Source organism: Dendropsophus ebraccatus, chromosome 7, assembly GCF_027789765.1.
Source record: "Dendropsophus ebraccatus isolate aDenEbr1 chromosome 7, aDenEbr1.pat, whole genome shotgun sequence".
Taxonomy (NCBI): domain Eukaryota; kingdom Metazoa; phylum Chordata; class Amphibia; order Anura; family Hylidae; genus Dendropsophus; species Dendropsophus ebraccatus.
In genome coordinates this window covers 96,710,642-96,735,157 of record NC_091460.1, presented here as the reverse complement: position 1 = coordinate 96,735,157, position 24,516 = coordinate 96,710,642, and the positions used below count along the sequence as shown (strand labels likewise).

Here is a 24,516-nt window from a genome sequence, read left to right as displayed (position 1 = left end):
CTAATGAAATTGGCTAATGTAAAAGGACCTTAATTCAGCAACAAACCAAAATAGGCCTCAGTGCAATCTGACCTCAGACCATTGAAGTGTGGAGCCAAGCGCACCTTTCTTATTTATCATACATGCAAAAAGGCCAAGCTGGCCAAACTATTGCACATCTGGGAGGGATAATCTCTGTCTGCATGACAGCCCTGATACACGAGCACACTAGACAGAGATGCCACATAGCAGCCACATCACAGAGATGATTCATGGTAATTACACAGCACTTGGACGTTGAGACCAGCCTAAATACCCACAAGATTGGTGAGATTACTCGTTTTTATTTTTTTCATTGTCAGCACTATTTGTGGGCATCTCCACTACCATGTGTATCTATGATGGACTGAAATGTATTGACTCTGCTCAGTCTGTATGATGAACACTACTACTCAATGTGCAGAGACAAGTTTTGAGAATCTGTCTGTATTATGTTAATTATTTAGAGCACCCCTCTAATTCCTATATAGTGATCAGACTTATAATACATGCACATATTTTTTTTATAGGGAAATTATATGCGTTTTATTAGGGGTTTTGTCATAACTCATTTGCCTGGTCAGTTTTTAGCCAGCAAGGAGCAATGCTCTATGGCTGTAAATTCTCCACGTGTTTGTGACCTTATCCAGGGAGATATTCTTCTGAAAGCTCCTGGAGTGAAAGGCATACAGCCAAACTGGGGAGGGGGTGTGTCATAGAAACTAATAGAAAGCCACACATATCAGCTTTGGGTGTGGCATCCCAACACTCCATTTATCTTCCCCCATAATGTAAGCTTGTTTGTAATTGGTTTTGTCTGCAGCACATTCTGACTCACATCCTGAAGCTGCTGCAAATTATTACCGCATAGTCCACTTTGTCTCCACTCCTCTGTCCTCCCCCTTCCCTTGACAAAAGTCACATGATCTCTGTCTCTTCTGTTGTTATGCAGGCTGTAATACGTCATCTGTAACCCCGCCCACCACTGACAGTGACAGCCTCATGAGAAGTATAGGGGAAAGGAAATACAGTTGTTTCATCTCTCTCTTTCTAATCTATGTAGATGAAGAGAGTGATACATAGATCGGAAGATAGATAGATATATACTGTGTTTACAGTGTAAAGCAGAAGCTGATTGAGCCAGCGATAGGCAGAAACTACAAGATGAGCTGAACACTTGGCAGTTGGCTCTGAAGTGCAATGCATGTTGGGAAAAGTAGTTTCCCAGCCGGCACTAGCTCTTGGGTGGAATACTCAATAAATCTCCTTCGGTTATTCAGCTGTACCTGTGAGTTTTTGGTTATGCCTTGCTACTCTAGTGTTTCTTGTGAACTAACTATATCTCCTATGTTTTCCCTGAACTTTTGCTTGTTCCCTGACTTTAGCTTTGTTCTGTGTTTTTGCACTGACTGTGTTCCTTACTTTGGCTTGGCTTAGGGTAATCCAATTTCTTTCTGATTCGGTACTGCATTGCTATCTCAGTATTGACCCCTGACTTGTTTACTGGTTATTCTCCTGAACTCTTGATTTGTGGCCTGACACAGTTTCCGTACTGTGTTTTGACCCGGAAAGCAGTGTAGGGAGCGTTGCCTAGTTGTCACGCAAGACCATCAAGTAGAGGATGTGGGTAAGGTCAGGGCTCACTCATATCCCAGGTTTATGGTTTATAGTGTGGACCTATGCTAGTCTGGCCAATTAGCTAGGATCTATTGTATACTTTACATTTTATTAACTATCCTTTTACTATATATTTTCCCCTTGGCTTGGCTTTGAGGGCAGAGCACTTTAACCCCTTTCTGTCAGTAACATGTGTATATATATGTTCCTGCACTAAGAGCAGTCCTGCACTCATCAGTGTGTCCAGGGCCAGAGGTAATAAGAGGCAATTCCGCAGCTGCTTGTCATTAACCCATTTAACACTGCGAACTATAGCGATCACGGCGTTTAAGGAACTCAGGCAGGGATAAGCTCCTTACCTCCATCCTGTCGGATCGGCGTTCCATGTATAGAGTCTGCTCTCAGGCAGGCTCTATACATAGATCGCCGATAACACTGATCTATGCTATGCTATGGCATAGCATAGATCAGTACACGCAATCTATTGATTGCATGTTTTACAGTAATAAAAAGTGTAAAAAAAAAAAAAAAAAAAATTGTAGTAAAAGTGTAGTAAAAAAGGTTTTATAAAAGTATTAAAAAACCCTTATAAACCCAATAAACCCCTCCCAATAAAAGTTTAAATTACCCCCTTGCCCATTTTAAAAATAAAAATATTAAAAAATAAATAAACATATTACATATTAAAATATAAAATTAATGTTCCTGCACGGTGAATGGCGTAAATGGAAAAAAAAAGACACCAGGATTGCTGATTATAAGAAATTTTACATCAGAAATTTTTTTATAAAAAGCGATCAAATTTTTTCTGTTACACCAGTATGATACTAATAAAATCTAGAGATCATGGCGCAAAAAATGACATCCCAACCAGCCCTGTAGGTGAAAAAATAAAAGCCCTATGGCTCTTAGAAGGCGGGGAGGAACATTGCATTTATCTGACCCGGACTTTTGTGCATCAAAAGGTCTTGAAGGTGTTAATATTGCTCTTATTGTTTCTAGTCCTGCAGGATACGCTAGTACACTAGTATATGGCACATTTTTACCTTGACCCCAGACTTCCACTTTATTTATCTATTTACCTTTATTGATGAAGCTAAAAATATGTATTATTTTCTTTTTCTTTGAAATATGCACACTGGTGAAAACGTGTCTGAGTTTAAAAGAATGATGGCTGTAAACATGCATTTTTCTATAATGTAGTGTTTGTTAATCTATGTCAAAAGAATAAATAAAGGGGTATTTCCTTTTTACAGCTTGGACTCCCTCTTTACTGGTCCTATTCTACAACCTGATAATCGTTTAGTGAGGGCGGCAGGGACACTGATGTCCAAGGATTGGCTGAGCGGTCTGTCAGCTCAGACAGGCCGCTCCAAAGCTGCTGCTGCGAGCGGGACCAGGAGAAAGAGTGCAGTAGAAGACCTGCAGTGTGGATAGGTAAAGTATGATGTTTTTAAATTGTCGGTTGCCCACTGCGCATCGCTATTCCAGGTAGCGATGCGCGAGTGGCGACCGATGATTTTAGATTTGAACCTAAATGAGCTGAGCTGAGCTGAACCTAAATGAGCTAAATCAGCTGATGACATGATCATCGGCTGATCGTTCTCTCTATTCCACCGAGCGATAATCGGCCGATTATCACGCTGTGGAATAGGCCCCTAACTCCCATTGAAGGCACTGAGGTGTAAGGAAATTGTGTCAGATTGGGTGGTGTAAAACAAAATCCTTGGCCAGGTTTGGCTTTTTGACCATAGCCAGCAGCTGTAAGTGGACTGGAGGAGTCTGGAGAGCCCAAGGTACATGAAAACAACCCTTTAGATTATACAGAAATTGCTGGCAGTTAAAGGGTTAACAGTATTACAGAAACATTTACCTTTTCATCTTGTAAACCCCTTTTTTAACACAGCCGAAATTTCCTGAACCCAGTTCTACTTCATCTATCAGAAGAAGTTCTCTTTTTAAGAAAACTTTGCGTTCCTTCAGTTCTTCGGGGTCACTGTAGGGACTGTCATACACACTCGTGTCCATAGGCAAAACCCGAGGTTTGGCACCAGCTGTAAATATTAGTAGATTACAAGATATGACACAGCAAGTCAAGTGTATTTTTGCTGAGAATTAATTAAAAGGATTGAAAACAAAAGTCACAAATTAAATATATGTATTCATACAATAGTTATGGTAACTCTTAGTGATAACCTAAAATCATTTACAGCTACCATTTGTAACAGCTGATTTATAGAGCCGAATCTTATAGCTTATTACTGATATATTGGATGCTAAGTAATAATGCATGAGGTTCTAAAATAGATTAAGAATAGATTAATAGATTAATAAAATCCTGAAATACTAGCCTTCAAAGGTGACAGCCAGTAATGTTTGAATTGTAGTACAGTGGTACCTCTGTGCTTGAACGCTCTCAAGTTCAAACTGTTCAGTATGTGAACAAAAATTTACCCGGAAGTTACGTTTGGATTTAAACTTTGCTCCATATCCGAACGTGCTAGTGATAGCAAACTTGCTGAACGTTCAGGCAGGTTCATCAATAGTGTTGTGCATTTTAGCGTGCTGCTTAAATTTATAGGCATGATGTTTTCGGCTGCACATGTCCTGAACCATATTCCTGAACTAGTGGGCGGTAACAGCATCTCTAGAAGCTCACTGACGTGTGCGAAACAGCTGTCACGCTGCCACATGCTGCTGGCGTCTTTGCCGTCTGCTTAAGCGTGAATGGATTTTTAACCTATCTACAATAAAGTTTGAAGAATTTATGGTGAGTGCCTTTCAACTTCCTTTTTGTTTCCTATGATGTGGTGAAGATTTATACAAGTTTTGTCAAGAAGAGAACACCCCGTTTGTATAAGCATAAACTGAAATAGTTTATCTACCGGTTATATCTACACAAACTCTAGTGCTAATTGTTATTTGTCTTGATTGAACTCTCATATTCTGGCCTAGTCTATTTTACACCCCCCAGGTATATAATATATCCCCTGGGGTATATTGTGGCCTGGGACAGAAGTAAAAAAAACATGTGACATGATAACTTGGAAGAATATAGTCTGGCCTAGACTGTTTTACACCCTTAAATATAGAGTTTATCCCCAGGGATATACTGTGGCCTGGGCTAGACTATACCCAGGTTTATAGTCTAGCCTATGCTATTTTACACCTCTGGGTATGAAAATATATCCCCTGGGGTATACTGTAGTCTGAAATGACAATATTATGGCCTGGAGAGGGTATAGAGGTATAGAGTTTAACGCTGGGGTATACTGTGGCCTGGTTAGACATTAGATAAATATAGGCTGCAATAGAGGATGAGGTAAGTGTGAGTTCAACTGCTAGTGGCTTGCCGAGGTTAACCTATGGAGTGTCTGTACCCTACAGACTAAAGTATAAATAAGAAGTAAAAGAAGGTATAGGTCCTCAAGACAAGTCAGGGAATGATTGGAAATAATGTGGTATGGTAATTGTAATAGTAATTGGTAAAAAAGAGATGGTCCAAGGGGAAAATGAAGTAAAAAAACAACACTTTACTTGATAAGTAGAAAATAATGAGTTAAAAATTATGGTACCATAACCGTTCAGTTTAGATAATCAAACAATCAAATATAAAATAATATATAAAAAACATATATAAGAAAACAAGTCTAATGCTCCAAAATAAAAATTGACAGATGTTACCAGTATGAAATAACAAAAATATATACAGATATAAAATGTAAGTAAAATTGGGTAATAATATGCAAATCCGAGCAAGAAATGAACACTAATATACAGTAATAATAAGTAATAATGAGCAATAATGAGCAAACGAGCAATGTACAAAGTCTGAGTAAATCATAGATAAACGGCTCATCCGTAGCTGCTATGTATTGGTTAGATCGGCAATTATATATCAAAGTTCATCAATATGTAGAAATGAGGTATATTATCGGACTGTATACACTGCAGCTGCCTGTATAAATTGTGTCATGGCCAGATGGCTTAGACGTAGCTGCGGTGTATTTGTTCAAATAGCAAAGTTCATCCATAAAAAGATTTTTGGATATCGATGATCCGTGCTACTGTGGCTAGCTGTGAGAATTAGCCGACAATATGTATAATTCTTTGCGGCAAGTAGACAGGATCGGGATTTAGCAGTTTAGCTCTCACGCTTGTAAAGTTAGCGTGCATGCAAATGATAGTGTGGTATAAGTTTGTATGGTGTATGGATTTTTGGTACTTTCAAAACTGAGATAGACAGATTTAGCGCCAATTCTGACACGAGGTCCCGCGGGCAACATCAACCATTGCGCATGACCAGAGTCCCGATCTGCATTTGAACCAGGGCTGAGCGCGGCACATGCTTCCAGTGGCAGGAGCATCATACCGCACAAGGGACCACCGCTCCGAGAATCCCCAGCTTGCAGGACGGGTGAGAGGTGTAAGATACACCATACAAACTTATACCACACTATCATTTGCATGCACGCTAACTTTACAAGCGTGAGAGCTAAACTGCTAAATCCCGATCCTGTCTACTTGCCGCAAAGAATTATACATATTGTCGGCTAATTCTCACAGCTAGCCACAGTAGCACGGATCATCGATATCCAAAAATCTTTTTATGGATGAACTTTGCTAATTGAACAAATACACCGCAGCTACGTCTAAGCCATCTGGCCATGACACAATTTATACAGGCAGCTGCAGTGTATACAGTCCGATAATATACCTCATTTCTACATATTGATGAACTTTGATATATAATTGCCGATCTAACCAATACATAGCAGCTACGGATGAGCCGTTTATCTATGATTTACTCAGACTTTGTACATTGCTCGTTTGCTCATTATTGCTCATTATTACTTATTATTACTGTATATTAGTGTTCATTTCTTGCTCGGATTTGCATATTATTACCCAATTTTACTTACATTTTATATCTGTATATATTTTTGTTATTTCATACTGGTAACATCTGTCAATTTTTATTTTGGAGCATTAGACTTGTTTTCTTATATATGTTTTTTATATATTATTTTATATTTGATTGTTTGATTATCTCAACTGATCGGTTATGGTACCATAATTTTTAACTCATTATTTTCTACTTATCAAGTAAAGTGTTGTTTTTTTACTTCATTTTCCCCTTGGACCATCTCTTGTTTACCAATTACTATTACAATTACCATACCACATTATTTCCAATCATTCCCTGACTTGTCTTGAGGACCTATACCTTCTTTTACTTCTTATTAGATAAATATATTCTGGTTTGGATTGGTATAGTTTGGCCTAGGCTATTTTACACCACGGGGTATAGTTTGGCCTTGGCTATTTTACACAACAGGGTATAAATTGGCCTAGGCTATTTTACACACCTGGGTATAGTTTGGCCTAGGCTATTTTATACCCCAGGGTATACTTTGTCCTAGGCTATTTTATACCCTGGGGTATAAAATGAACTAGGCCAAACTATACCCTGGAATAATCTGGGTGGGGGTTAACCTGGCATGCTACACCAGCATGGATGCCCAATAAAACCCTATGGGGGTATCCAGAATTCCAGACATTTCTGGATGCACATTCGGAATCTGTCTAGAATTCTGGAAGCATCGCGGGGTGTAAAGTTTTCACTCAGGTTAACAAGTGGGAGATGTAGTCCCCCACTAAGTGTCACTACTGTTTTTATGTTTTCTATGTACAGCTGTAGAGTCAAAGGGTTAACTGTTCTATGCTATGCTGACCAGTCACAGGTGCTCTTCCTTCCTATCTTTCCTTTTTCACACACAAACACACACACTCAGCCCCACCACTCACAGGAGGATTTGGATTTAACCCTGTAGGAGGAATTAACCAGGTGGAAGAAGTGAGTCAGTCTCTAGTTAGTTAGTAGTCGGAGTTTCAAGAGGATAGACTTGTGAGAAGCTGGCTCTTAGAGAGACTTTCCCTATGCAAGCAACTACCACAGTTATGCAGTGCTAAGTTTACCTTAGGGGAGAGAAGCCACCTAGCATAAACCACGCCAGGAACCCTTCTAAAATGTGCAGGTCGGTCTCCCGAAACAAGAGGACCTGACCCCAGTAGGACAAAGCTACCAAGAATAGGTCTACGTATTCTACTGCGCAGCTCAGGATGACTGGGTAATCTCGAAAGTCTGCTACACCCAGATAACCGATGACTGGGGCTCGTGCTACCCACCTTGAATGGGTTCTATGCAACTAGGTGTCAGAAGGCGGTCAGACTATTTTATACATGAGTACGAGTATAACTTATCTCTTCTTATCTACACTCCTGTTCCGGCAGAGTACATATTCCACATTGGGCAGGGCTCCTCTGGTAACTCCTCTTCCTTCTCTGTGCAAAGCACCTTCCTCTACAAAGTACTGGTTCTTCTTTACTGCCAGCAACTACGTTTTGTCAAGATTTGCACTACCTGTATTAGGGGAACTGTTTATCTTCAACGTTGATCAGTAAAGTGTTCTATTTTTATACTAAGCACCTGCACCCACCATTTTTTGTGGGTGGTGGTACCGACATCCCTGGTGGGTCTACTACCACTCCAGGTTGCCGTGACTCCCGGAGGTTACCAACCTTTTGGGGACAACAAACCGGCCAACACAGGTACCAACATCCCACCTGTACAATGCTACAGAATTGGCGTCACGAGTAACATCACAGTAACTGGCCGAGTACCACAATCACATAGCAGCCCAGGCTAGGGCCAGCATCCAGGCAACTGCTGCCAGGTGCAAACACTGACTCTTGAACTGTGATGCGCTTCTAATCAGGAGCACATACAGTTAAGAGCAGCGCTGTGACTGATCGATCACTTTAGTCAATCACTCTTGTTGCTGGAGCAGCACTATTCCTCTGGCAACAAGAGTCCTCTACCACCTCCCAGCGTTGCGATGCACAAGTGACATCACTCGTGTGATTTTTACTTCTCCATTTTCACAGCCAGGAAACACTGATGTTTTCCTGAGGCCTCCTGAAAGGGAGGCCTAAGTCAATTCTGCCAGAGCAGGAGCCTCTCAGAACCCTATTACACAGGGTGGTTCACCGGAAAATCCTGGTGTTAACCTGTACAGCAAATGAATGATGGAAATAAAGAACCACACAAACAATCCAGTGGTCATTTGTGAATCCTGAATTAATGCACTCTACCCAGCCCTAAATATACTATGATACATTTTATAGTAACATATGCCGCATACACATAAATGGCCCAATTCCCATATGGTCTTACCAAGGATAGGTTCAGGGGTGTATCCATCAAAATTAGCTGATCGCTGCCTCTAGATAAAATCAGAATACACCACATGTTAATTTTTGTCAAAACTTCTGCTTGTTATTGCCCTATGTTGAATTTCAGACACATTTAGGGTGCCTTCACACCTACCGGATCCACAGCGGATCTCACTTCTGCGGATTCGAAGCGAGAACCACTGCGGATCCGGTATCAATTCACTTCTATGATAGCACATATTCGCAGCGGGATTAACATCCCGCTGTGAATATGTGCTTTAACTCCCTGGTGCCCGCATCCCCGCCGTCGCATCCCCCATCCCCGGCGGCGGCACATCCCCCCCATCCTGGCCACATCCCCCCATCAGCCCATCTCCGGCCTGCCGCCGCAAGCATACATTACCTGCTCGGCGGCGCGGCTGCAGTAAGGCTCTCGGCTCCGGTCCCGCTCAGCTGATCTGGGGGTGGGCTGATGGGGGGATGGGGGGATGCATCGGGGATGCGACGGCGGGGCTGCGGGCACCAGGGAGTTAAAGCACATATTCACAGCGGTATGTTAATCCCACTGCGAATATGTGCTATCATAGGGGTGAATTGATACCGGATCCGCAGCGGTTCTCGCTTCGAATCCGCAGAAGTGAGATCCGCTTTGGATCCGGTAGGTGTGAAGGCACCCTTAAAGAGAATACATCTAGTGCTTTGTTTTTTTGAAATTGCTTCCATTGAGATCCCAACACATGAAATCCACATTACATTGATTTAAATAACAAATTTTAAATCTGCATTAAGAATTGACATATTCTCCTATTGATGTCCATGGGATTTGGAAAATCTGCACAAAAAAAATCTTCAATAACTGCCAGGATAGACACTTGGCTAATAGTTCCACTTTTTGGCTGTCTGCTATCTCCATCTAACTGCAGAAAAAGGTCTCCATAGACTTACAATAGAGACTTCTGCAGAGAGATCGAAAAGGAAGCAAAAGAAGAAGTGAAAAGTTAAAGTGAGGATGTGAACATCCAGTTCAGTGTAACAGCAAGAGGCTGTGTCCATTACCCCCTACCTACTCAGGTTTACACTGCGTTGTGATCATCTTCCTTTTCTTTTAGCATGCTTCTGCTGTGAGAGCCTTCTTGCTTTGAGCTGATCTCCTGCTGGTTTGGGCTCCCTCTAGTGGCAGCCATACGCCTTTTCTCCTGTATTTATAGCTCAGCCTACAGGCTCTGGAGACTTCTGGCACGTTCTCCTGAGGGTATATATGGTCTCCACCTCCATCCTTCTTTGCTCATTAGTCGGTGTTGACTCTCAGCAAACACGTCTGTGCTACCTGGCTTCCAGACACTTCCATGCGATCTTCAGTTATCTAGATCTCCATTCCTTTCCAGCTCCAACCCAGTCCTGTCTAAACTATCTCCTAATGTGCATCCTGCACTTCAACCAGAGGAAGAGCATCTATTACTGGACTCCAGCATTTCTGCAGCTCTTTAGTCTGTGGTCACCGAGGTTCTTCTCTGAGGGTAGTGACCTGGGAGTCTCCAACACAAAGGTCAAACTGGCCTTGCAGTGAGCACTGGTGAAAAGTGGGAACTCCTTAAACTCTGCTCCTTGGAGAAGGGAGGTCAGCACTTCTCAGTGATTCACCTATTCGTGCTTGTCTGTTCATTACAACCAGAAACAAAAAAAAACTTTTGAAGATTATCTAGCCATGAAATGAAAATCATGTGCCCCTTGGCCACCACTGGTGTGGTTTCACCTGCATGCAGTGGCTGCAATGTGCCATTTACCCTTGTATGGACTGAATTCCCACATACGAATGTAACTGCAATTTAGCGTTTATAACCATTGTTTAATATAAAATATCCATTTTTTGAGCACTGATAGAGTGAAAACTTCACATAACACTATATTTACATTGATCTTCTAGCTAAACAAAGTAATTGAAAGTAGTTAAGAAAACAATGTTGCCTATTATTTTTGGTTGGTAGCAGGGAAGAATTTAAACATAGTATTCTTTATTAATTCCATGTAAATTCCATAAAAACAGTCCAAGAATGGACACACAAATCCGATTTTTGTTTGATTTATGCATCCATCTACAAGAAAGAAATACTTAGAGTACGTCAGAGAGAAGGCAAAGATTCTTGCCGTCTCCCTAGCATATGCCAGCCATAACCCCATCTTGTCTGAAGTAAGGGCAGGCGGTGCGGCAAGGCCAGGTGGAGGTGTGACCTTCTCCCGAGAATAACTTATCAAGGTTTACACCTGAAAAGAGGCGTAAACCAGGCAATATCTACACCTGCTCCAGAGAAGGTGTAAATTTCGGCTCCATGCCTGCGCTGGGTGCCGGGCTGTCCAGCTTTAGGGTACGTGCACACTATAGAATGTTGAGTCCATGACTCAAAAGAGAATTTACTCTTACTGTAGCTTGGGTACATACTGCGCCGTTTGCTAAAAGCGGATGCAGTTTTATGCCATTTTCTATTGACTTTATAAACAAAAAAGGTTTTTTTAGTCTACACAAAATGCGGGCACCACTTTTTTTCTGTACATTTAAAGTAAACATTTTAAAATGGACCTGTTAAACGGACAGCAATATCACAGTGTGAACCCAGCCTTATAGTCATGGACCGCAAATCTACAAAACTTTGCATCAAAATCTGCATGCGTTACATATGTTTTGCCTTAACCTTCACCTTTTTCCTGGAAAAAGGGATAATACATGGCAGGAATGTGCAAAGTATATACATGGTGCAGATCTTACACACCTAAAATCCATAAAGAGGTTTTTTTTTTTTACCACAGTAATTGTTACCACGGTTCTATAAAGATTGCAGAGTCGTCACCGAAAGGCTATGTTGGACTCAAAATGACATCCATTCAACGTCCAAAATAAGACCTAGTGAGAACATAGCCAAAATCTGTAATATCTCTCTGAACATACCCTATGAAAAATTATATAGACATAAAATAAGTGTCACTATGTACTTACGTCTATAGGATGTGGTGGAGGAACGGCAGACAATCCTGTAAAGATATAAGTACGAAATCCATGTAAAGTAGCGGGTAAAAATGTTCAAAGAAAACCAAATATTGCCATACAGTATAATTTTTTGGACAGCTGTATGCTAGTGTTCATTTCAAAAGGAAAGTAACTCAGCTTAAAGAACTTCTTAGTGCTTATTATTTCTATCATATTTTCTTCTCCCTCTCTCTCTCTTACCCACACTCAGCGCGACCACTCACGGAAGGGTTCAGATATTACCCCTGTAGTAGGAGTTAAACTGGTAGAGGAAGTGAGACAGTCTAAGACAAGGCAGTCCTTGGCCAGGACCCCTGACAGGGACCAAAGACAGATGCTACTCAGAGATTTCTCTATACAAGCAACCACTATTTCTAAAACTTCTCTAAAAAGTGCAGGGCAGACTCCTGAACCAAGAGGAGCTGACCCCAGTAGGACAAAGCTACCAGAGTAAAAAAAGGTCTACGTATCCTACTGTACAGTGCAGGTTGACTGGGAAGACTCGAGTACCTGCTACACCCATATAACCGACGACTGGAGCTCTTACTACCCACCTGGGATGGGTTCTATGATACTAGGGGGCCGAAGGTGATCAGACATTGTCTAAATGTGAGTACGAGTATCACTTTTCTACTGATATCTACACTACAGTTCCGGCAGAGTACAGGATCTACATTGGGCAAGGGCTCCTCTGGCAAGTCCCCTACTCTTCACTCTACCTCTACCAAGCACTACTACTTTTACCAAAGCTCTTACTCCGATGGGCCCCTCTCCCACTCCCACTGACCGTCCAGCAGCTGGGGCCTCCAGACAGCCATAGAATGATGCTGCCTGTCCTCAATGACGCTGCGGCAGCTGTCAGGCCCTCATGTCGAAACCATGTCTCGGGTATATAGTGGGAAGTTCCGCCCCTGCCGCGGGCGCGAGTAATCTAACTCATACAGAGCAGAAAGAGCAGTTGCTGGGGGACTAGAGGAGCCATACAGGGGAGGTAAGTATAGCTTTTTTTGTTTTAAACACAGATGAAAGGGCAGGAGAAGTGGGTAGTAGTATGGTGATGAGGGTAAAAAGGATGAGAGGGGTACTACTATGATGATGGAAGGGCAGGAGGATGAAGGGGGTAGTAGTATGATGGGGTAGGAGGAGGATGGAGGGGCAGTAATATGATGATGAAGGGGTAATAGTATGATCTTGGAGGTGCAGGAAGATAAAGGAGGTAGTAGTAGTATTATGAAGGGGTAGTATGATCTTGGGGATGCAGGAGGATGAAGGAAGTAGTAGTATGATGATGGAGGTGCAGGAGGATGAAGGGGTAGTAGTATGATGGTGGAGGAGCAGGAGGATGACTGGGTAGTAGTATGATGATGGAGGGGCAGAAGAATTAAGGGGGTAGTATGATGATGGTGGGGCAGGAGAATGAAGGGGTAGTAGTATGATGATGGAGGGGCAGGAGAATGAAGGGGTAGTAGTATGATGATGGAGAGGCAGGAGAATGAAGGGGGTAGTATGATGATGGGGGGCAGGAGAATGAAGGGGTATGATCATGGAGGGACAGAAGGATGAAGGGGGTAATAAAATGATTATATGGGGTGCAGCTGCATCATATGGGCACAAACTACCAGTATGTACAGTCAGTCAGTAGAGTGCAATCTCTGAGCCACAGCCTGCTCTGAGTGGGGTGTGTAATATACTGGGGACCTGACACTGGGGTGTGTAATATACTGAGGACCTGACACTGTGGTGTGTAATGTTTGTTTTGTTATGACTGTAAAATGTAACTGGAAAATGTTGAATCCACACCCACGATAGGCCACACCCTGTCAAGACCACACCCACAACAAGCCACACCCCTTGTCAATGCTAAAGTGTCCCTGGGAAAAAGTTTCAAATGTTGGCAACTATGTAAGTATCATATTTTTTGGTTAACCACTGGGGATACCTACTACATGGGGGATTACATATAGGGGGCTATCAGGGGAGTTACCTTCAGGGGCATATCTACCACATGAGGGATAGTATCTATTGGGGGGACTACCAGGAGGAATTACATGGGGATACCTAAGATGGGGGAGATGGTGCCTAAACACTATTGATGCACAGGAGAGGAGCACCTAACTACAGAATACTACCTGCTGGGAGTACTACCTACTTAGGGATGCCTACATGGGGAATACTACCAGTTTAGAGATGTCTAACCAGTATATGGATGCCCAGAAGGGTGTCTAACTTCAATATGGATGCTAAGAAGAGTGCCTTGCTACTATATGGATGCTCAGAAGGGTGCCTAACTTCTATATGGATGCACAGCTGGGCAACTAACTACTATATGGATGCATTGAGTGGGTCCATCATATGGGGAACAGGGGGGACTAACTTTTATATGGGGACACAGAAGACTCCTAAATTGTATGAGTGAGAGGCCTGAAATGTTTGTCTGGCAGATTCAGCGGGTTAAATTGTGTCCAGGAAAAGTCTTCATGATGGCCGGGCAAGATGGAGACGAAAGCGAATAGGCTGCAATCAGAGGACACATCACCTGTAAGTCACTGGATGTGACTGCATTGTAATCAATTTTATGGTGTGCAGAGCCTGTGTACAGCTAATATTTACTTCTATGTGGGTTAGTGTATGGGAATGATAGTGGTATTTATACTGTGGATGTTATTTAGTAATGGTATGGGGTTGGTAATGTTGGGGTCCTTTCCACACACTGAGCCCCCATATAACTATGTATTCTGATCTCCCACAAAGCATCTAGTGTACAATGTACCTAAGACCTTTCAACTACAACAGCTGCAGGCACTACAACTCCCAGTGTTTACGGATAGTCTACATCCCTCAAGATATGCTTGGAGTTGTAGTACATATGAGCTTCCACTGTAGAAAAATATAGTGCTGGACCTTTTGATGGTGATGGTTATAACAGATTACAGCCACCAGAAGCTTCTGCACAACAATCAATTATTAAAGGTTTGTTCTCTCTGAAACTACAACTTCCAACTACAATACTCCCAAGGGTATCTTCATTAACCCCTTAACCAGGGCCGATTCTAGGATTTCTGCTGCCTGAGGCAAGAAATGAAATGGTCCCCCCCCCCCCAAATTAACAATTAGCAGTTAAGAAATCTAGGTATCCAACTGCATAAACAGATATATACATACGTAGATATATACTAGCAGCAATATACAGCACATATATACCAATAGTGAAGATATTGCACAATTATATTATTTTTATGGCGTTCACCATGCAGAAAAAGTAGTGTAGTTTTTGTTTAGTTTACAAATTTCTATAGATATATATAGTTTCTATAGTCTCAGAGTTTGTTCACACGATGGAATACACTCAAAAATTTCAAGTTTAGGCCGTGTGTCGGACTCTGCTTGAAGTTCCATCTGTCCCATTGACTCAATGATATTCTCAAGCTCAATCTGTCGTCCCAAAAGAATTGAGCTGGAGAATATTGTTGAGTCAATGGGACCAGGTGAAACTTCAAGTGGAGTCTGCCGCATGTCTCCGCGTGAAATTTCCGAACGTATTCTATAGTGTGAACATACCCTCATAGTTATATATATATCCTTGTTTACATTTTTTTATTAGAAAAATAGGGAAAAGTAGTGATTTTCATTTTTTATACAGCGGATTCATTTTTTTTTAACATCTTTTTACAGTACATTGCACTAATAATGTAAGTAGTGTATACTAATTCTTATGCAGGGCCGATTCAAGGGTTTCTGCCGCCTGAGGCAAACCTCAGGCGGCCGCCCCGAGTGATAGCCGGCATCCCCCCGGAAAAGCCCTAACCCCCCCCCCAACCCCCCCGTCCCCCCCCCCCCGCGCCGCCGCCACCGCCGCAGCAGCAGCAGCCATCTACTCACCTGTCCCACGCCGCAGCCGGCCCGCGATCTCTGCTGTCTCCACATCCCGTCAGGTCCCGCGATGTCACCCTGCAGCTGTCACGGACCTCCAGGCTGTGGTGAGTGAGTGGGGTGATCGGGTCGCGCGGGGCGGTCCCGCGCGACCCGATCACCCCAGCGCGTCCCCCACCGACCCCGGGCACTCACCACAGCCTGGAGGTCCGTGACAGCTGCAGGGTGACATCGCGGGACCTGACGGGATGTGGAGAGCGCGGGCGACGGGACAGGTGAGCGGCCGCTGTCATTTTTGTTAAGTGATACTTAACAAAAATGACAGCGGGGGGGACATAATGCCGCCCCCTGCCGGACCGCAAATTCTGCCGCCTGAGGCGGAAGGCTCATTCCGCCTCATGGCAGAAGCGGGCCTGTTCTTATGGTATTATTACAGTACACTGCAGTAATAATGTAAGTAGTGTATACTAATCCTTATGGTATTATTACAGTGTGCGGGTATAACTATGGCATCTAGGGATTTTCTATTGCTTCCCAGCAAGGTGAATATGTGTACATGCTGTGGGGTCGCTAATAAAAAAAACACAACAGAATGCCAGTCACTGGTGACAGACAGCAGCGGGCAACCCTGGGTATAGACTGCGCTTAGCAACTAACATCCCTCCATACTTATACAGGGAACATGTGCTGTACATACAGGGCAGATTAGATACACACACACACATACACACACACACACACCTATATATATATATATATATATATATATATACATATACACGCATATATATATATATATATATATATATATATATATATATATATATATATATATACAGTAACCCTGCTGTGTCTGTCTCCTCTCTAACAGATGTCACGTCCCAGGCCAGCAGTGAAAGGGTCAGGAGATGAGGCTGTATGGGAGGGGACAGGGCACACACAGCTTCCAGTCATACCTGCTGTGTGGGCTCTGCTGTGGTGCTGGGCCTGCCTCCCCCTTCTCTCTGCTCACACAGACAGCAGCTAGGAGACAGCTGCCCCCAGTGACAAGGCTGTTGGTCATGGAGCTATGAAGAGGGGGCCTGAGGAGGAGGCAGAGGGGCCTGAGGAGGCAGGGGTGCCTGGTGATGTGCCTGCAGTGAAAGTGAAAGTAAGGCATTGTGCCGCCCCCTAGTGGAGCAAAGAATCTGCCGCCTGAGGCAGAAAGCTCACTCTGCCTCATGGCAGAAACGGCCCTGCCCTTAACGACCGCGGGCGTAAATGCCCGTGCCTTAACGCAAGCGGGCGTACATTTACGCCCGCGGTTTCCCTAATCGATGTGTGTACACACGCAGCGATTGGGGAAGATGGCCTGATACAATGTATAGCAGGCCATCCCTGCTTGTCGGCACGGGGGGGGTGATTAACACCCCCCCGTGCTGACGATCGGCGCTATTGGCTGATCAATTCAGATCAGCCAATGGCGGCGTTCTGCAGCTTTCCGGGTCATCGGTGACCCGATGGCCCGGATAGCAATGGCGGTCGGTGCTGTCCGAGAACGGCACCGACCGCCATTACTGTTAAAAGTAATGGTGGCCACGGTGCCACGTCCCGATCACGGCAATATAAGTACACCAAGAAAGGGTTAAATACCTTCTGTGGACACCTCAGCTAGGTAGCTGAGGTGTCCACAGCAGGTATTGACCCATACTCACCTGATCCAGCATCCCGATTGCGTCTTCCGGGTCCCGATCGCGTCCTCATCTTCTTCGGCAATCATCGGCTACAGCCTCGTCAAACTTCGCCCTTTTCCGGAATTTGCATTCTACTGCCCCCTAGCGGCTGATAAGTGTATATAATACACATATCAGTAGCTATAAGGTTGAAGAAAGTTTTGTGTTTTTTTCCCAATTTTTTATTATATTTTATTTTCCGCACCCTATCGCTGCTGAGTGCTGATCAGCATCGCACATAACTCCTCCTTTTTGGCGTAGGGTGTTTTTTTCCTATATCCTACAGCCACGGTCTGCTGATAAGTGCTGCACATAAGTGCAGCATTTATCGGCAACTCCTTTCTTGGCGTAGTTTTTATTTTTATACTTAATGTTAAAAAAACATGTAAAAAACATCATTACACTACATGGAATAAAGTTTTACACTACACCAATACACATTTACATACCCCATATACCAATCCCCATATAAAAATGGCCCCCAGGGTGTTTTCGGCGTCGGACGCATACGTTATTATTGCCTCCGACACCGAAACAGCCAGTGAGGATGAATGGGGGGGATCCTTTTTTCCTCCATTTATCCTCATCATCCTCATCATCCTCATCATCCAGTGACGTGTCTGGGGGTAGCGTAGCGTATGCTGCCCCCCAGACACGTCTTTTCCGCCAGTACCGTCCCAAGAGATCACGGTATGGCGTGAAATTCTACAAACTCTGTGAGCGTACCTCAGGGTACGCTTACAGATTTAGGGTACGTGCACACTGCGGAATGGCGAAGGATAACCCTTTGTGCATTCCGCAGCTGGCACTCACCGGCGGACTGATGCGGGCGCGCACGTCTCTGCTCGTGTCACACTCCATTCTATGCACGGGCGGATTCCATCGTCCATCCAAAGAATGAACACGTTCATTCTTTGGACAGAGGGCGAAATCCGCCTGTGCATAGATTGGAGTGTGACACAAGCAGAGATGCACCCCTGCATTAGTCCGCCGGCGGGTGCCACCTACAGAATGCATATGTGTTATAGAATGCACAAAGGGTTATCCTTCGCCATTCCACAGTGTGCACGTACCCTTAAAGGCTGCGTTCACGCTACGTATATTTCAGTCAGTATATGTATATTTCAGTCAGTATATTTCAGTCAGTATTGCAACCAAAACCAGGAGTGGATTAAAAACACAGAAAGGATCTGTTCACACAATGTTGAAATTGAGTGGATGGCCGCCATTTAATGGCAAATATTTGCTGTTATTTTAGAACAACGGCTGTTATATTGAAATAATGGCCGTTATTTACTGTTATATGGCGGCCATCCACTCAATTTCACCATTGTGTGAACAGATCCTTTCTGTGTTTTTTATCCACTCCTGGTTTTGGTTGCAATACTGACTGAAATATACTGACTGAAATATACGTAGTGTGAACCCAGCCTTAGAGTGTATGAAGGAAGGGACACCCGAATCCAGCCCCCAGATGCCCCCCCCCCCCATCCTCCGAGTTAGTGGGAAGATCGTTTCGGACCTGATCACTGCTGGATAAAGGTTACCACCCGTACGGGGATAACTTTTATACCAGCACCCCCTCTTCCGGTCCCTCGCTGCCCATGCCCATATCAGAAGCAGTAATAGAGCCCTAATATTTAGCAGCCATGGAGCGGACCCAGCACTTCTGGATATGAAGGACCCCGTATCGCACCAGGGAAACATTTTCCAGGTGAGGTCCCCCACACTGGAAAACAGGAGACCCCAGAAGAAGTGCAGAGTGTGGTGTAACAGGGGGATCAGGAAGGACACCATTTTCCAGCGTGACACCTGTCCTGATCACCCCGGCCTCTGCATACTGGATCACTTCAAGGCGTACCACACGTCTAAATTTTCTAAATTCTTCCCCTTATTCCTATTTCAGGGGTCACGTTGGTCCAGGGATTATTCTGATCGCCATTATGGAGTCAGGAAGGAATTTTTCCCCTGTGATGAAGCTATTGTCATCTGCCTTACGAGGGTTTTTTGCCTTCCTCTGGATCAACACAGGTTGAATTTGTTGGACACCTGTCATTTTCAACCTTATAAACTAATAATTGGCCTAATACCCCCAAATAAATTAGAATTGTCCCTTTTTTCCAGCTAAATAGGTATGGCCGCCATTCCCATTAGAGACTTGCCATAATGCAATTACAAAGCTCCTGTGCTGCCAGGACAGTAAAACCCCCCACAAGTGACCCCATTCTGGAAACTTCACCCTGTAAGGAATCTAACAAGGGGGGCAGCCAGGATAACCCTGGTGACAGACACATTTGTGTCGTGAAAATGCAAAAAATGGGATTTTTTATTTTCACACCACATGTTCTACATATGTGCCAGTCAGCAGTGGGGTCCATGTGCTGACTGCACCCCTTTTTAGATTCCTTGTGGGGTGTAGTTTCCAGAATGGGGTCACGTGGGGGGTTTCTACTGTCCTGGCAGCACAGGAGCTCTGTAATTGCGACATGGCCTCCATCCTCCATTCCAGCCTCTAAATGGCGCTCTGTCCCTTTGGTGGCTTGCCCTGTGCCCATATGGCACATTATGTCCACATGTGGGCTATTTTCGTACTTGGGAAATTACCCTACACGTTTTGCGTTCATTTCCTTTTTTAACCCCTTGTGGAAATGGAAAAAATCAAGGCTAGACCAACATTTAGAGTAAAAAAAAAATAAATTTTTATACTAAATCATTGATCTTGTCTTGATTCTTTCATTTTAACAAGGGGTTAAAAGATAAAAAAAAAAAACGCAAAATGTGTAGAGCAATTTCCCCTGAGTAAGGAAATACCCCACATGTGGACTTAAGGCGACATGCGGGTGCAGGGTAAGCCTCCAAAGGGAAGGAGCGCCATTTGGCTTTTGGAGGCTGGAAACTACACCCCTCAAGGAATCCAACAAGGGATGCAATGAGGATATGGACCCCTTGATAACGGGCACATTTGTGCCGTGAAAGTGAAAAAATTAAAATTTTTCCTTTCACGTCACATTGTTCCACATTTGTGCCCGTCACCAGTGGGGTCCATTTGCTCACTGCACCCCTTGTTAGATTCCTTGAGGGGTGTAGTTTCCAGAATGGGGTGACTTGTGGGGGGTTTCCAGTGTTTTGGCAGCACGATCGCTTTGTAAATGCGACATGACCCTTGAAATCCATTCCAGTAAAATCCAGCTTGCAAAGGCCAATTGGCGCTCCTTCCCTTTGGAGGCTTGTCCTGCGCCCGCTTGGCACTTGGCACTTGGCACTGCGCTACACGGTTTTTGGGTTTTTATTCCTTTTATCCCTTTGTGAAAATGAAAAATGAAGGCTAGAACAACGTTTTAGTGTAAAAAATACATTTTTCTTTTTTCACACCACATTGTTCTGAAAATCTGTGAAGCACCTGTGGGGTCCACATGCTCACCACACGCCTTGTTACATTCCTCGAGGGGTGTAGTTTTCTAAATGGTGTCCCTTTAGGGGTATTTTTTATGTTTTGGCACCCCAGAGCCTCTGCCAACCTGAAGTGGTACAGTCAAAAATGACCAAATATAACGGAGGCATTGAAATTCACTAGGCGCTCCTTTGTATGTGAGGCTTGTGGTTGCGTCAAATAGTGCAATAGGGCCACATATGGGGTATTTCTATAAACTGCAGAAACGGGGCAATCAATATTAGGGTGCATTTCTCTGGTAATAGGTTTATCATTTTACAAAGATATTGGATTACATTAAAATCTCTGCACAGAAAATTAAAATTTTCACATTTCTTACACACTTAGCTTTCATTTCTGTGACTCCCCTAAAGGGTTGAAACACTTTCTGGATGTGCTTTTGCAGAGTGTGGGGGGTGCAGTTTCTGAAATGGGGTGCTTTGTGGGGCTTTCTAACATACAGTCCCTTCAAATACACTTTAAGGCTAGGTTCACACTATGTAACTGTGCGGTGTATTTTTTATGCGGCTGTAAATGTGCAGATGAAACTACGGCCGTGGGAAAAAATAGACATGCGGCTGAAAACATACGGTCATTTACTTGGAAATCTGGTTCAACTAAAAATAACAAATAAAATCTTAAGAAAGTGATGCAAACACCTCTGGATGCATCTGGGAAAGCAGGGAAACAGTTTACATGAATCGCTATTACCAGGGTTTGCGATCCTCTGCAGTATGCCGATGCTGATGCCTCTCATGTTTAATATATTGAATTAATAAAACACATTTTCGTTGTAATAAAGTCCCTTTCATTGTTCAATAATTAAATTTAAACGATTCCATCATTTTGCAATTAAATATACTGTTAAAATAAATATATATATAAATAAATGTATATTTATATATATATTTTTTTTTTGACAGTATATTTAATTGCACAATGATGGATTCGTTAGAATTAAATTATTGAACAAAGAAACTGTATTTATTTCAAGGAAAATGTGTTTTATTAATTAAATATTAATTAGTACAGGAAGCTCCATAAGCCGTTAATTCATATTCCCGGCAATAGAGCATTCTGTACTAATCATCACTTTACTTTAATTAAAACATCAAATGTTTCTTCTAATTATGTTATCACAATAGCATTATTAGAAGAAACATTTTGAATTATATGTGCGCTTAGCTGATTGGCTGATCGGCTCAGCGCACGTATAATTAGCGGGTCCGCAGCACAGTGACTCCATTGTGCTGCGGACCAGCGAAGAGACAACATCGGGGTGAGTATAGAGCTCTCCCCACCCCCTCCCCAGCACTGCACCCCTCCCAGCAAGGAAGGGGGGTCACTTAACCCCTTCCTTGCTGGGATGGGTGCAGTCTGACATCAGTCTGGCCCCCAAGAGGTTAAGGGGGATACAATACATCCTCCCTTAACCCCTTGGGGGCCAGACTGTAAGCAGCGATCTGTAAAGATGCTGCATACTGTAAGGAGCACAACACCGCTCACAATGATGGGTGTTGTGCTCCTGTTTGTGTGTTTTTTGTGTGTTTCTCCCTTTTTGTTTTTCAGATATCGGTATCCTGGAGATTACGTCGGATTCCGTGGACTACGTCGATGACCAGCGGTTGTTTTTTTTTTTTTTTTAATAAAATGGTCAATGAGGAGTGTAGGGGTGTTTTTATTTGAATAAAAAAAATTTTTAACTTGTGTCTTGTCTTTATTTCTTTACTTTATAGACTTAGTAGTGGAAGCCGTCAAATAGACGGAATCCATAACTAAGTTGGGGCCTAGTGTTAGCCGGTATAAAATGGCTAACACTAACCCCCTATTATTACCCCAGTACCCAATGCCACCAGGGGTACTGGGAAGAGCGGGGTGCCAGTGGTCCCGGAGCGTCAAAATTGGCGCTCCTGGACCGGGCAGCAGCAGGCTGGTAAGATTTAGGCTGGGGAGGGCCTAAACCAATGGCTCTTCCCACCCTGGTGTTACCAGGCTGCTGTCGTTTGGTTTTTAACCCGGCTGGTTATAAAAATAGGGGGGACCCTATGCGGGTTTTTTTTAACTAAATAAATAGTTTAAAAAAACGCATAGGGTCCCCCCTATTTTTATAACCAGCCGGGTTAAAAACCAAACGACAGCAGCCTGGTAACACCAGGGTGGGAAGAGCCATTGGTTTAGGCCCTCCCCAGCCTAAATCTTACCAGCCTGCTGCCGCCCGGTCCAGGAGCGCCAATTTTGACGCTCCGGGACCACTGGCACCCGGCTCTTCCCAGTACCCCTGGTGGCATTGGGTACTGGGGTAATAATAGGGGGTTAGTGTTAGCCATTTTATACCGGCTAACACTAGGCCCCAACTTAGTAATGGATTCCGTCTATTAGATGGCTTCCACTACTAAGTCTATAAAGTAAAGAAATAAAGACAAGACACAAGTTAAAAAATTTTTTTATTCAAAGAAAAACACCCCCACACCCCTCATTGACCATTTTATTAAAAAACAACAACAAACAAGCGCTGGTCATCGACGTAGTCCACGGAATCCGACGTAATCCCCAGGATACCGATATCTGAAAAACAAAAAGGGAGAAACACACAAAAAACACACAAACAGGAGCACAACACCCATCATTGTGAGCGTTGTTGTGCTCCTTACAGTATGCAGCATCTTTACAGATCGCTGCTTACAGTCTGGCCCCCAAGGGGTTAAGGGAGGAAGTATTATATCCCCCTTAACCCCTTGGGGGCCAGACTGATGTCAGACTGCACCCATCCCAGCAAGGAAGGGGTTAAGTGACCCCCCTTCCTTGCTGGGAGGGGTGCAGTGCTGGGGAGGGGGTGGGGAGAGCTCTATACTCACCCCGATGTGTCCTCTTCGCTGGTCCGCAGCACAATTAAGTCACTGTGCTGCGGACCCGCTAATTATATGTGCGCTCAGCCGATCAGCCAATCAGCACATATAATTCAAAATGTTTCTTCTAATAATGCTATTGTGATAACATAATTAGAAGAAACATTTGATGTTTTAATTAAAGTAAAGTGATGATTAGTACAGAAAGCTCTATTGCCGGCAATATGAATTAACGGCTTACTGGAGCTTCCTGTACTAATTAATATTTAATTAATAAAACACATTTTCGTTTAAATAAAATCAGTTTCGTTGTTCAATAATTTAATTCTAACGAATCCATTATTGTGCAATTAAATATACTGTCAAAAACTAAATATATATATAAATATACATTTATTTATATATATATTTATTTTAACAGTATATTTAATTGCACAATGATAGATTCGTTAGAATTAAATTATTGAACAACGAAAGGGACTTTATTACAAAGAAAATGTGTTTTATTAATTTAATATATTAACTATTAGAGGCATCGGCATTCGGCATCATTGCCGGCTATTTTTGAAGTACTCCAAACGGACCGCCTGTCAATCCACGGCCGCATTTCCAGCCGCAAACAATGGTCTTGTTCATTTTTTACGGGTCCGTTTACGATAGGGCCGTAGATTCATACATAGTGTGCACTGTGCAGCCGTATATCGTATACTTTCCAGCGTACGCATGAACCACCAAAAATACCGCCGCACAATTACAGCCGCAAATACA

General features: G+C 43.3%; 1 protein-coding gene across 4 annotated transcripts in view; it reads right to left on the bottom strand.

Moving 5' to 3' along the window:
• ZAP70 (zeta chain of T cell receptor associated protein kinase 70) overlaps nt 1–24,516 on the bottom strand; it is a 199,628-nt gene that overhangs the window by 62,685 nt on the left and 112,427 nt on the right. For 3 of the 4 annotated variants that reach the window (XR_011363954.1, XM_069977926.1, XM_069977928.1), the window contains 3 exons: nt 11,861–11,895; nt 8,873–8,921; nt 3,509–3,689 (listed from right to left, as the gene is read on the bottom strand). Coding sequence is in view for 3 of the 4 variants with exons in the window: in XM_069977926.1 (XP_069834027.1) it covers nt 3,509–3,689; nt 8,873–8,921; nt 11,861–11,895 (265 nt within the window). In the remaining variant the exon portion in view is untranslated. The remainder of the gene's footprint in view (nt 1–3,508; nt 3,690–8,872; nt 8,922–11,860; nt 11,896–24,516) is intronic. The other variant, XM_069977927.1, reaches the window with a different exon arrangement.